The following is a 13743-nucleotide window of genomic DNA, read 5'->3' as shown; positions in this document are numbered from 1 at the left end:
TCTCGCTTTTATCAAATCAGACTTCCTGCGTGCCCCCCACCCCCACCCCCACCCCCCAGTCAACGTCGGTGGAGGAGAGCTGTTAACTTTTCAGGTTATCGAGGATGGTTGGTTTGTGGTTTACTAATGACGAATTGGAAACCTTGTTGCCAGTCTTCTTTTTCCCTCTCTTGTGTTTTCTCTTTTCTCCCTCTCTCTTGTCTCCCTCGGCTGCCCCCCGCTTACCCCCTCTTTCTGCACTCCTGTTCCCAGCCCAGGCCCTTTTCATTCAGGTAAAACTGTAAATTTCCCAATGCGCCATTGTTCCTCTGGGCTGCCCAAAGCTCCCTAGAGATCTCCGAACACTTTTTTGGTATTTAAATCCCCGATAGATAGGACCAATGTAAATTTTGTGACATTCAAACCTTTTCTAGTTCACAAATCAGTCACCCTTGTCACAGTTATTGAAATTCCGCAACTCGCCACACCAGGACGGTGGAAAAAGCGGGCGCGGTCTTTGTTGCCGACCAGGCTTTTGATCGCCAGAGAAAATTTACTTACCTTCAGATGAGTGAGCAGAAAAAGAAATAACACTCCCTTTGATTTAGTTAGGAAAATGCAGACATTTGGATTCAGTGCAAACATACAACACTCGCTTGTTTTCGCGATGCGGCCCTCGATTAACCTGTCTTTGCCCAGCGCAAAGTCTATTCAACAACTGCGCGTAGTTGCTTTTTGTCCCGTCCACAAAGAGCCATTGACTATATATTAAAATGATTGTTGAAAGGTAGAGGAGTATGGCACTTAAAAGCAGGGAAAAAAATCTCTGTGACTCAATAAATTAAGCCGAGCAACATTTATGCGTTTCAAAAAATGCACGCGAATGCAGGGGGTTGGGGATGAAGGTTACATTTCTCCTCAGTTCTGTTTAAAACCCAGCAGCCCTGGCCGGCCGAGGGTTTAGCCGAAGTGTCTGCATATTCATTAGGTCTAATTATTTTCTAGTAAGGAAAACACAAAAAGCCAAGAGTCGGAATCCTTCAATTTGCCCTTTGTTTCTAACTTCATTTGGCTTCTTTGCAGCTGAGTCAGAGCCCTAAACTCCTCTTCCAGACAAAGAAACCTCAACTCATCCTTTCACAGCCGGCCCGTTAGGAAACTCACCAATGCCCCTGAGAGAAGAAAATGAAAATGAATATTTTTTTGCCCTGTTGCCAGAGCAGGCTGCACGAGCTAGAGAAAGGCAGGGTCAGCGTTGGCCGCTCCTTGCCTTTCTGGTTTTCTGGTCTTCTTGCCGATTAGATCCTCATTTGGGACTGGCAAGCTGGGCAGCACTTTCCCAGGGCTCTCCCAGCTCAAAAGTCGGCCTGTGTGTCCCTGATAGTTTCCTGGTGTCTGAAGGGACCTGGCCAAGCACTTGTGCTTGTTGTGCTGGGAAATAGAAATTCGAGAAGGGAGAAAAAAAAGAATCAAATGTTCTGTCCCCAGCAACAAGTCTGAGTCCAGCAGCGCAGCACTCCCCACCACCTCTGAGTGAATCAGAGTTAGGAGTGGAGGGAAAGGGCTGGGGCTGGAGGGTGTTTTTTGTTTTTGTTTTTTAATTGTTATACACTTTGTTCAAAAAAAGATACCGTGCACCCGCTCAGTCTTTTTTGCTACCTAAAAGGGGAAGTTGGATCCTGCTTCCCCTTAAGTTGCAAAAACCTTATCTGCAAGGAGGAGTTTTCTCTAGAGGCTGTACTGCTCTCACTGGGGAGAAGAAATATTGTACCCACCTCGCCTGCCTTTCAAAAAAAACAAGGGAGGGGACCTGAGGGGGAAGGGTAGGCGTTGGGAGGGGGAGAGGGAAAATAATTCTTCGAATAAGAAAAGTCAGTCTTCTCCTCTCCAGTCCATCGAAAATCCAACAGGGACGTTGACAAGAGGGTATTTTTAGGAAACGCGTCCAAATATATAGGGTAAGAGTGAATGTGAGGAAAAAAAAAAAAAAGTTGTGGGTTGTAGAAGTTATCAAGTGGGATTTGCGGCGCTCTCTGCAGGAAACGCGAGCGGCTCCAGTTCAAAGCCACATGCACCAACGTGACATATAAGCCATTAAAATATCATCCTGACGGCTCATTTCTGCTTCATCATACATCCCCTAACTGCTTCCCGAAAGCTGGAAAAGGAGAAATGAAGGATGACCGCCTCGCTGGAACCACGAAAGAGAGGCTTGGAGGGGTTTTTGGTCCCCCCTCAACCACCCCAAAGTGATGTGCAGAAATGAGGTGATCCCAGCAACAGGTGGAGCGGGGTAAGTGCCTGAGTCCAGGGGGCAGACACATGAGACCTGTACTCCCAGCGGCCGCCGCGTAGCAAGCACCCTTATGGGGGGCTGTCGGCACTCAAACCCCACTGGGGGAAGAGGCCCAGCCAGACTTTCCCCCATCCCCTCCTTCATTGGCCCCCCATCCGTGGACACAGGCCCCACCCCACTGACACTAAGCGGAGGAGGGGTCCCTTCCGCAGGAGGGTAGCACTTAGGCTGAGTTCATCCCTTCTTCCCAGGAAGAGAGGGGAGGGCAAGGGGGACAAATGGGGTTCCCACTGGCACGGGGACCAAGAGCGGCTTGTTGCCCTTCCTCTCCTCCTTGTAAATTGCCTGGGTGTCCCACCGTCGGTAGGGGGGGGGGGGGGGGGGGGGGGGGGGGGGGGGGGGGGGGGGGGGGGGGGGGGGGGGGGGGGGGGGGGGGGGGGGGGGGGGGGGGGGGGGGGGGGGGGGGGGGGGGGGGGGGGGGGGGGGGGGGGGGGGGGGGGGGGGGGGGGGGGGGGGGGGGGGGGGGGGGGGGGGGGGGGGGGGGGGGGGGGGGGGGGGGTCTGTAGGCAGCTTCTCTGCCCTGCTCCCATGGGGATGTCAGGGAAGGTCTCAACTTCTCACCCCCAGGGGCAAAGAGCCGAGTTAGTCCGGCAGTTAGCAGACGATGGGACTTCTCCGCCCCAGCCTGGCGCAGATGCTGGCTGGGTCAGCCTCCGGGCCGGTTCCTTGGACCCCTCATGCTGGTCCTGCCTCAGGACGCTGACCGCTGGGATCCGCTCTCCGCCGTGGGTTTGGGACTTGGCTTTTTTTCCTCCCGGATGCAAACGGGGGCTGCGGCTAGCTCTCTGGGGAGCAGGCCGAAGCCCCTAGGTTTCTGGCCACTACCCGAGACCCAGAGGCACCGGAAATTAGGGGCAAGTGAGGAGGGAACAGAGTTAGACTGTGGAAAAAAAAAAAGCTAGAACTGGCTCAAAGGCCGGACCTCAAAGTTTGAGATTGACGAATGGCCCATAGGGACAGTTGGGAGCCGCCAAAGTCTTAGGAATGGAGAGGGGGCGTTAAAGGGCTGCACCTCGGCAGGCACTGTGTGCAGGAAACTCCCTTGGGATTTCAAGGTCATATTCCTCTCCTCTGTCCGGCCGGCCGTAGTGGCCTCACAGCGCCCCACGCCACCGTACCGCTTCCCGTTCCTCTATCTCAGTGGCCTGCAGGGTGGGGGCGGCGGAAGCGTTCGAACCTGCAGGTGACCCACTGACGAAGACTCTACGCTGGGTCCCAGATGTTGCCTAGCCTTCAGTCTGGAGATGGGGGAACCCGAGCTCCTTCCTCCAGGGAAGAGTGGAGTGAGGAAAGGTCCCCGCACAACCCAGTCTCGCAGCTCAACTTCCTGGCACTTGAGGGCCCAGCGGAGGGAAGCCCAGGAGGCGCGGGCTGCAGCTGCAGACGGCTCGGCGGGCAGAGGCCTGCAGCCGGGTTTGTCTCTGGCTGGGCTTGTGCTTTGCGCCGGCCAGGGCCGAGCTGTAGCCAAAGGGCGAGCCCGCCTTTGCCAGCGCCTGCAGGTTAACCAGCGTGGGGCAGCTCCGGAGCTGAAGTCGCGGCTGAGGCTGACCTCTGACCCTGGACAGGCCAGGGCAGCTCCAGCTTCAGCACAACTTACAGCTCCGAGATCCCCCAAGTCACGGGGCTGCCTTTGGCACCCGCCGCCCCGCCTTCTTGGCTCTCCTCGGACATTATCAATCACCGGATTCCCTGGCTGCCTTTTCTCTTCACAAGGTGCAGGGAGGAAGGCAGATTCCGCTAAGTGTCCAGGATGTGTTCCCGACCCATGATTTGGTGGCTGCTGCTTCTGTGGAGAGACGCTCGGGAGCAAGCTTTTAGGAAAAACCTAACCGATCACTTTTGGAGGCTTCTTTATCCTATATCCCAGGATTGGTAGGAATCTCAGGTAGAGGGACCCAGGGACTGCTCCCAAATTTTCTCACTCCTCCTTCAGCTTTCAAAGTGGTGTCAGAGTTTGAATCAAAGGAGACGTTTACCCTGGTTCCCTGCACAAACCAGAGGATGAAGCTGCTGCAGAGGGTCTGTTAAGGTCCCTGGTCTCCCGCCCTAGTCCACTCTGCAACATTTGTCTGCATGCCTATGGGTTTGTAATGCACAAAGGGCTGTCAGGACCTGGGAGCAGAAGTGACCCAGAACTCTTAGAAGTTGGGCTGGGGCAACACTGTGGGTGGACAGAAGTCCCTTGAGAACCTCACACCGATTTCCCTCAGAAGCAAGAGAGTAAATTCTATTATTGCCAACCAACCAGGATTTTCCGTGCCAGACATCCTGCCATGAGGAAATTTCAGAGTGAGAACACCCAGCATGCTACCCTTCTGTAGGAATGCAAGGTTGGGCCTCCTTCTTTTCCTGATTTGTTCTGTAAGGAGCTTATTACCTTTCGGGAAGGATGCCTTTTGGTTAGACAGAATTGAAAATAAATAAAGCCCTGTGGGAAAAGGTGAGTCTACCCCCACCTCCCAGGCTTGGATCTAGAAAATAAGGCAGAGGGAAAGGTAAAAACCACCAAGCTTGTTGGAGTCCGAGTTGGGAGTTGAGCAAGAGAGAGAGATCTTTGAGCCTAGAGAACTGGATACCCTTTGAGATAACAGAGCCCCACTTGGATTTGGCCTGTGGTTCAACAAGTTAAACAACTGCTTGTTCTTTAGGCTGGAGTGTCAAGACAGGCAGCCGTCCTCATTGACAGAGGGCTTGCTGTGTTTGTCCAGCCTGAGACCTTTTCAATAACTATTTGTCTTTCTAGCCAAGTTGAGGGTTGGGGCTGGGTGGATCGTCTCTGTTTGGCGGCTGCACTGCCTCCAGCCTTGCCTGACAGATGCAGAGGTCCCCAGGATGCTTTTAAGAATTTAAAATGGCCAATGGCATGGAGGCTGTAGTCACAAAGTAAACCTGATAAATAATCTTATGGCGGGTGGTGTTACTTCTAACCTTCTCAACTATAAAATGAGGACAGTCTGGAGTAAATGATAAAAATGATACTTTTTTAATCTGGTGAATTTTATATGAACTTTGAAAAATCAACTAGTGATGGCTCCCAAATGGGTCTGAGGGTGTGGATCATATATGAGGCTACGGAATTTTGCACTACCATAGGCAGAACAAATCTGAAAATTTGCAAAGAAATTTCTCTCCTCTCAGTTCCAACTCTTATAACTTGAATTTTAACCTCTCAGAGAACAGTGGGCCATCCCCATCACTTCTCACTAAATTCAGTTAATAAACTTGAAATAAGTGCTGGGGGGCTCCTAATACAATAAATTTAAATTCTAGAACTTAGAGATTTTTGAACACTCACTGAAAGAGTGCTTACTTCTACCTACAAGGCAGAACAGTGAATGAGTTTCAGGAAAAAAAGTCCATCTGGGAAATTATGATCTTTTAAATATTTTTTTTTATTTCCAAAGATATATTGTTTTGCAATAAATAAGGGCAGTTCCCATCAGAGTTCTTTTCTTTACTTCCAAATTTGAAAATGGTCAAAGAAAGAAAGGCTCTCTTCAGACCAACACCTTCTTTCATCTTATATATTCAGGCCACAGAATCTTGCCACAGAAACATGTACAAAATTGTTTAACTAGTGATTGTCTCTCTTTTCTTCTCAAACAGGCTCAAAGTCAGAAAATGAGATATAAGTCTTCCCTGGTGATGAGAAAACGATCACGGCTTTACCGAAACACCCTGAAAGAGCCAAGTAAGTGAAAATCCTCTTTTGAATATTGTCTACTGAAGTTTTTTGTCCTTTGTTTTTTTTTTAAGTAGGAAGCTTTGTTTTGTCTTTTGATTATGTTGGGTTATGAATTTGGGGGGTATTTCCTGAATTCAAATGAAATTTAGAGCAACACCTTGGTGTTCAATACATTTGCACACAAATCAGCGATGCTACATCCCACCAGCAGCCGGCTAATCCCCCTCAATGCCTACTCATCTGGACGTTCTAGAATTAATATTTGATGACTCTCTCATTGAAACAACCACCCCTGACCTTCTGCAATTCCACTGTCACATTATTCTATGACATATTCATCTTGAATTCATTTCCAGATGATTTGATTGGAATGAGGTTTGACATGTATTGGCTTCCATGAAAGAAGCAGACTTTGATCTTGGTGATGGGGTTTACATGATATGCATCATCTTTACCAGGGACACCAGCCTTCTACAATGTGGCAGCGACGACGTTCCCACAATGTGGTGTCTGAACAGGGAGTGACTGACAGCCGCTCTGTCAGGAATACCTTCATTGTGAAGAATTTAATTTAATATTCCATTTAGAATAAGCATATGATTTAGGGTTGGATATTTTCCCTTCCAGGCATCTAGTTTCCTTCATTTCAACTACACCACTAGCTGATGGTTGCTTCCAAAGTTGTTCCCTTGTTGGTAGGCAAAGCAACCTTCTTAAAAGTTAAATGGACAACACAGGAAATGGCTCTTCTATTATTTGGGGATGATTTGATGGCAGAAGCCTCAAGGGAGATGTGGTTATTGTGTCAATTCAGTTGTTTTGATTTCTTAATGCTGTTTTGGAAAATCCTTTAGCAATGTTTTCTAATCTTTTGTCAAAGACATTTTGCAGAATCCTTGCTTAGAAATTATCCACGTATATTTTCTTCCATATTCATTTCTGTTAATGATGATTAAAGCCCAAATTTCCATGGCAGAGAAGAATAATATCCTCCTTTATCTCCAAAAATCCTGATAGATCTCATCTTTGCACAATTTGGGCTTGGACATATGGGATGGCTCCTGGGGCTTAAGTTATTTCTTTTCATAAGACTAGAGACAACCTCTCACTGCAGGAATCCTGAAGTCTATCTGTAAATTGCCTATAAAGAGATTTGCACCTTGTTTTGGGTGGTAACCTGACCAGACTCAGGGAAGAAAGAACTAAACAAGTGACTGCAGTTCTAGAGGCAGAACATTCTGATGACAAATCTTTTGCTTAGTCAGGCTCTGTACAGTAGCTCTCAGCTCCTGGGACCCTGCTTGAGGTATAAGCTGCAGCAAATAATCATCATTTAGCATTGCTTAAAAGATCAAAAGGAAAAATAATTCAGCTATTGATCTGAAATCTCCATTTTTTTCCTTTCTAAAGGAGGGAGGTCACACATTTGAGCCAGTGATGTGAAGAGCTCTGGCAGATGGTATGGCCACCAAATGTCCTATTTCTAGAAAGAGGGACTAGGAACTTACTTGTTTATATCATTGTATTGGTCTGGCTGGTGTGAACAAAAGTGCTTAGGGCATGATTGGTTTGCTCTGGAGATAGGGATGTTTAGGGTCTGGTGGTGGAATCTGTTCCAAATAGGCCCCATGAAAACTTCCAGGGCTTTTTTTCTTTACATCTGCTAGAGATCTCTGGGTTGAAGGATATTTCTTTTCTCTGCAAATCAGGAAAGTGGACTTAACAGCTTTCTAACCCCAGATATAGTTAGGAAGAGAATGCTTCAGCCAAGCATTTGTTGTTGGGGGCAACTGTGAGATAAGTTTCTGAAAGAAAAACTCTGAGAACCACTGAGGGAATACCACTCTTCAGCCTGCCCAAGTGATAATCTCTGAATCCTGGGCTCCTTGCTTCCTGAGCTCTGGAAGTCCCTCTGAAGACTAAAATATTCCTCCTAGACATATTTTGATTGGTGCCCCTCTACCTGTCATGTGTGTTTAGTTAGATATTGCTTTGGGACTTATTTCAGAAACACATCTTGAAGGCGCTTATGTAATTGGCCAAATTTCTTTGTCTGTAAATATTAGTGGGTACAAAGAAGTTTTCTTCTTCCTATCACTCTCTCTGGGGAAATGTCCTTCTAGGAGAATGTCTGATCTCATTGCTATATTTAGCTAATCAAGGTATGGCCCATATTGCTTGAAGGAACTTTCAAGGATCAGACAACCTCAGTGACCTGCAGGTCAGCTGACCCCTGGCGACTCAAGAAGAGTCAACCCAGGATGTGTCCAGATGTTTTCAGAGCTTCAAGAGAAGGCTGCATCTGGGAAGGAGCTCCATGGGGCCAGGCTACTGTCAGTGATTTTGGCTGAATCAGATGTGTCTGCCCTTTTGCTGATGGCACAAAAAGTCATACACATGTTCAAAGCTTTTCAAGGGCAAGGTTAGTAAGAGAGGCTGTGTAGTATTCCAACAGTCTATGTGTATAAAACCTTGGAGTCCACCGAGTTAGTGCTTAGGATTCAGGGGTCCATGAACTTGAATAGGAAAAACAGTGCATCTTTATTTCCACAACTTCTAATAGAAAGTTAACTTTTCCTTCTATTATGAATACGGGCAGCAAACACAAGACTATTAGGAGTTCACCAGGCTCACCCAGTTTCCACAGGGGACCACAGCCTAAAATAGTTTGAGAACTTCTGTTCTGTCTCTTATTCAAAGTTTTTGATGGGAATGGACTCACAGTGTATATACTAAGGGATCCATGTTGGTGCAAATAAGTCTTAATGGAAGCTAAAGTGGATGGTGAATTTGACAGACATCCTGAGCCGTACTTTGTAGATCAGTAGATCATGTAGGTTCAAGCAGGAGAAAAAAATATTTTAATTGTTGGTCTATTGTAGAAGTGTCCCTGTACTTAGGTCTGAATATCACAGAAGTTGACTAGGTTCAGTGTTTGAGGTATGGATAGCAAAACATCTGGGCAAGTGGTCCCAGGGAGAAATACACTGTGGTCTTTTTATTTTGTTTTGTCTGTTTTTTTTTGGTTTCTGAGCCTTTGAAAGGTTCATCCCAGACTTGACTTGACAACTGCATCACTCGTCAGACACCTAAGTGGGTGGGAAGACCTGAAAGGACTCACTGAGGGGCAGGACACCTCACTAGTGAGTAGACCTGGCCAGTGCTTGGAGGAAAGGGAAACAGGGTAAGGGACCAGAGAGATGCGCCTCTGGGGGAGGGGGTAAACCCCAAAAAGTGAGTGTGTGGGCAAGGGTGAAAGCCAGAGAAAAAGGCAAATCCTTAGAGTCTAGTCCCAAAACTTCTGTGTGCTCTCAAAACTCTTGGTTCGGAGAGCAGGAGGAGTCCAGCAGTCAAATGCTGTCCTCTGACTTTTTTTTTCTTTTCTTTTCTTTCCTTCTCTTCTCTTCTCTTATCTCCTCCCTCCCTCCATACCCCCCCTCTCTTTCTTAAATATTAATGCAGTGTCTGGTAGAGTTGCCTAAGCTCTTCCTACCAGAGAGGCAGTAAGACCTGCACTTGTCAAAGCCAAGAGAAATTGTTGTGGAACTTAATCTCTTAAAAAGTGGAGCCGTGAGCAGGAAACAATGCATTAAATGAAGAAAGTCTCAAAGAATGTGCCAACCATTAGAAATAAGAAAATTATTTTACAAATCTAAAAGAAACCTTTAATTCTGACCAGGAGGCGTGTAAGAATAGTCCTTAGTGCTGGGGGTTGGTGGGACAGTAAAATAAATTTCGAGTCAGAATACTTTGTAATCTTTCCAAACTTCTCACCTCTGCTAATAAGGTACAGTATCTTTACACAATCCCTAAAATTTATCTTAAAAATTCTAAGACTTTCTCTACTTTGGGGGCGCTTTCTTCAGCCGCCAGGAAGGCCCGAGCACTTTGGGCTGGAATTTTCAGCTACAGCGAGTAAGGCAGGGGTGAGGCCAGCAGCCCTTTTAAATAGCCTGACGGTGCAGCTGACCCTTGCCAGTCGGTGCAGACAAAGGACACTCCCCTCCCACCCCCCGTTTATGCCACACTCGACTGGGCCAGAACTGAAGTTTTTGTTTTTGTTTCTGTTTCCCCCTCAACCGACCGCTCCACACCGCACCACTGTGGCACCCGCAGCACTGGAGGGCGTCTGGCGGGAGGAGTCCCTGGGCCCAAAGGTCCTCTCAGAGCCTGGACCGGAAATGTAGCACCCACTCTTTACAGACCCTTAAGGCGAGCAAGGAGGGAGGCAGAGGCTCGGCCCGCGGTCAACAAGTGGCGGAGCTGAAAGAGGAAGAGCTCTGCAAATTCCCTTTCCCAGAGGCTCCGTGTCAGGGCCGGGTACAGAGCTCGGGAGCCCAGAATGGCCGGGGCAGACCTGGGGAACCGAACCTGTTTCTCCTGGTTGCGCGCCCCTTGTCTTTGTTTCTTTGGCGTGATTGGTGGTGGGGAGGGCCCTCTCAGGAAAGCCTGTCGCCGGCCACCCCCGCCCACGCTTAATTCCGGCTCTGGGCAGGTCGGATTCTTGCGTTCACTCGCCCCTGAGCGCGCCAGGCTCGTGGAAGAAGGGGCCGGCGACGATCCATGGGACGAGAGCGGCGAGGTGGAGAGGGGGAGGGGAGAATGCAGGGTCCACGTGGGAAGGCGAAGTGTGGTAGGGGCGTTGGGGTAAATAGGACAGAGAAAGAGGGTGAAGAAGATGGGGGACATGACAAATTCCTCAGAAAGCGAGAAAATAAAACTAGGCACAAGGGCCGCCAGCCTAGGAGTTTCTCCTCTCTTGACTGCCCGGTCTGCAGCCTCCTCCCCTTCCTCGAACCTGACAGCCACCACCTCCCGGCTCTTGGGACAAAGTACCCAGGCAGACCGCCCGCCATATCCGCGCACCGGTGCTGCCCATCGACCCCGACAGGGTTGCTCAGAGGACACCACGCGCAGCGCCACACCCCTTCATGTACTGGTGGTGAATGGAGTCATAACCCAGCCCCCCGACTTCCAGGAGCCGGAGGCGAAGCGGATCCACTCAGCTTGCAGGGCAGGAGGGGGAGGGGGCTCGAGGAGAGAAAAGAACCTGGGCCCGGGTCAGAGCGCATGAGCAGTAGAAGCGTGAGATGCTGGGGGGGGCGGGGGGGGAGGAAAGTGTGTGTGTGTGTGTGTGTGTGTGTGTGTGTGTGTGTGTGTGTGTGTGTGTGTAAGAGGGAGAGAAATAGAGAGACCGCGTGTGGCGGAACTTATCGCTGACGTCGGGCCCGGCCGAGGGCCAATGAGTGACCTGGGCGATTGTTCCTGTCGATGGGCCCGGGTCTCTATTCACTTCCTCGCGCGCCCTGCTGCTGCCTCTGCAGTGTAACGGGATTTCACGTAGGCATTAAAAACCGAGGGGGGGGGAGCCAAAACCCAAAACCTGATAAAAAAAAAAAGTTCGCAGAAGTTTTTTGTGGTTGTCCTTTCCCCTCCCCACTGTCAGGTGACAGTGGCGTGAAGGACCCAGCACAGGGAACTCTGGGGAGCCCAGGCCGGGATGCAGCACGCCGCCCTCTCCCAGACGAGCAGGGCACCGAAATTAATATATATGGTGGGGGCTTTTCAGAACCGCCACCACTTCCAACATCAGCACCTCCAGCATCGCCACTTCTATCACCTCCACTCCCCAGCAGGGCGCCGCGCCTCGGAACACCCAGGGTTGTTGACCGCCCCGTACTTGGGGCGCAGGTCAGACCCCTCTGGAGCAGAGTCCCCAGCATCCCCCGGACTCAATCCTGCGCCTCCCACTGCTCCTTCCCCCGGCCCCGCTGCCACCATCCCTCTTCAGCTCTTGGCTTGGCAGGGGACTCGGTCGAACAGCAGACCGACTCGACGGCGGCGGAGGCGTTTGGCCTTGCTCTGTCCACCGGGTTCAGTGCTAGTGCGGTCTGGCTCGCGGTACAGCGCTGACGGCAGAGGCCGTGGTGCGGCTGGGCCCGGCCTGCCCCCCCGGGGCCCGGGGAAGAGTGCAGCCCACGCCACCCGATCTCACGCGCGCTATTTGTCTCGACAACAGGTAGCAGCTCCGGACACCATGGCCCGCAGCTCGCCGCCGCTTCCAGCCCCTCGGTGTTCCTGGACCTCCACAAGCAGCCTCCCCAGGCCTCCCCCAGCCGTCCTTTGAACGGACTTCTGCGTCTGGGGCTCCCCGGACACATGTACGCACGGCCTGAGTCCTTCGCTCCAGGGCCTGCGGCCCGCAGCGATGCCCTGGCAGCTGCCGCCGCGCTGCATGGCTACGGGGGCGTGAACCTGACGGTGAACCTCGCTGCGCCCCATGGTCCCGGAGCCTTCTTCCGCTACATGCGCCAGCCCATCAAACAGGAGCTCATCTGCAAGTGGCTGGCGCGGGATGGCCCCGCGCCCCAGCGCCTCTGCTCTAAAACTTTCAGCACCATGCACGAGCTGGTCACGCACGTCACCGTGGAGCACGTCGGCGGCCCGGAACAGGCCAACCACATTTGCTTCTGGGAGGAGTGTCCGCGCCAGGGCAAGCCCTTCAAAGCCAAATACAAACTTGTAAATCACATCCGCGTGCACACGGGCGAAAAGCCCTTCCCCTGTCCTTTCCCGGGGTGTGGGAAGGTCTTTGCTAGATCAGAAAATCTCAAAATACACAAACGAACTCACACAGGTCAGTATTCTGCGCTGTCTGTCTCGTGCGGACCTTCTGAGGAAGCAGGCCCTGCGGGCTGGATTTCCTCAAGTTCCAACTGAGGGGAGGGGGGAGGTATTTTGGTGTTGTTTTCATGAGCCAAGGCCATAAAATATTAATTATGCGCTTCTATTCTTAGAATCATAGAAGTTTCCGCAGGCTGTGTGTAGGGAGGGGATGGTGCAGGATTAATATTCTGGGGACAAGGGTGAATGTGCCTGGGTCCCTGTGTGTGCAAACGTGTGCTCCCTGCTTATGGAGTTTGATTTCAAGGTATTTAAAAACTGCGCTGTTCCCCAAAGTCGTAAAGATATAGGAACAATTGTTTAACTTTACCCAGTCCCTTCCTAATCATGTGGCAGAACTCTTCCACCCGTCAGCCTGACAATCTGAACCGGGGTCATCGGGCCCTTGGCACTTTCTTTAGGATTTGGGGGTCTCATGGGCTAACTTTAGCCCTGCTTCGGGGCCTTGGTGGCCCGACACCAGGGTCGTTTGGAGAACCCTCATTTTATTTTAGCAGAGACCCAACGGGACCCATCGCCTTAAATGTCATTTACCGAGCTGTTAAGCGAAATGGGGACATGTGTCAACCACATCTGTTAGTTCTAGTTAACAGAAACAAAAGGCTCCTCACACAAGAGCCTGCAAAATTGAACTCCTCTGGCCAGAAGCATCTCTAATTAATGCAATTGCAAGGAGAAAGTTTTCACACTTCCAGAACAGATTGTGAAGTTACATTAATTAGTTTAGCAGCCATTGTTTATACTCTCCTTCACTAGGATTTTCTCGCTTCCCCTCCCTCGAAGTTTAAGAAGTTAGCATCTTCTCCCATCCCTGTGAGGGCGGGAGGGGAGAAAGAGAAGTTGGGGAGAAGAGGAGATGAAATAAGTTCCAGCTTGGTGTCTCATTTCTCCTGTTACCCGGCGCCTTGCCTTACTCACCCCTATTGCTGGAACATAAACAACTGTTAGAGGCAAAGAACTCCCCGAAGCTGGCACTGCCGAGGAAAGACGCTTGCTAAATCCCGCCTTCTTGACCCCCCCCCCCCCCCCCCCCCCCCCC

At 50.5% G+C, this 13743-nt stretch overlaps 2 protein-coding genes across 2 annotated transcripts in view; one reads left to right on the top strand and one right to left on the bottom strand.

Annotated features, from left to right (window-relative positions):
* The window catches only part of LOC103599749 (zinc finger protein ZIC 1-like), a 17492-nt gene extending 14097 nt beyond the window's left edge, over positions 1–3395 (bottom strand). Inside the window, exon 1 of the mRNA XM_008583908.1 lies at positions 3348–3395. Within this exon, the coding sequence (XP_008582130.1) occupies positions 3348–3395 (48 nt within the window). The remainder of the gene's footprint in view (positions 1–3347) is intronic.
* A 1060-nt stretch (positions 3396–4455) lies between these two features.
* Positions 4456–13743, top strand: part of LOC103599748 (zinc finger protein ZIC 4-like) — a 17959-nt gene continuing 8671 nt past the window's right edge. Inside the window, 4 exon segments of the mRNA XM_008583907.1 lie at positions 4456–4753; positions 4755–4775; positions 5942–6026; positions 12040–12657. Of these exon segments, the coding sequence (XP_008582129.1) occupies positions 4640–4753; positions 4755–4775; positions 5942–6026; positions 12040–12657 (838 nt within the window). The 5' untranslated portion in view covers positions 4456–4639.

Source organism: Galeopterus variegatus, unplaced genomic scaffold (assembly GCF_000696425.1).
Source record: "Galeopterus variegatus unplaced genomic scaffold, G_variegatus-3.0.2 Scaffold3080, whole genome shotgun sequence".
Lineage (NCBI taxonomy): Eukaryota > Metazoa > Chordata > Mammalia > Dermoptera > Cynocephalidae > Galeopterus > Galeopterus variegatus.
The sequence above is the reverse complement of the archived record's forward strand: the minus strand, read 5'-3'. Positions and strand labels throughout refer to the sequence as shown.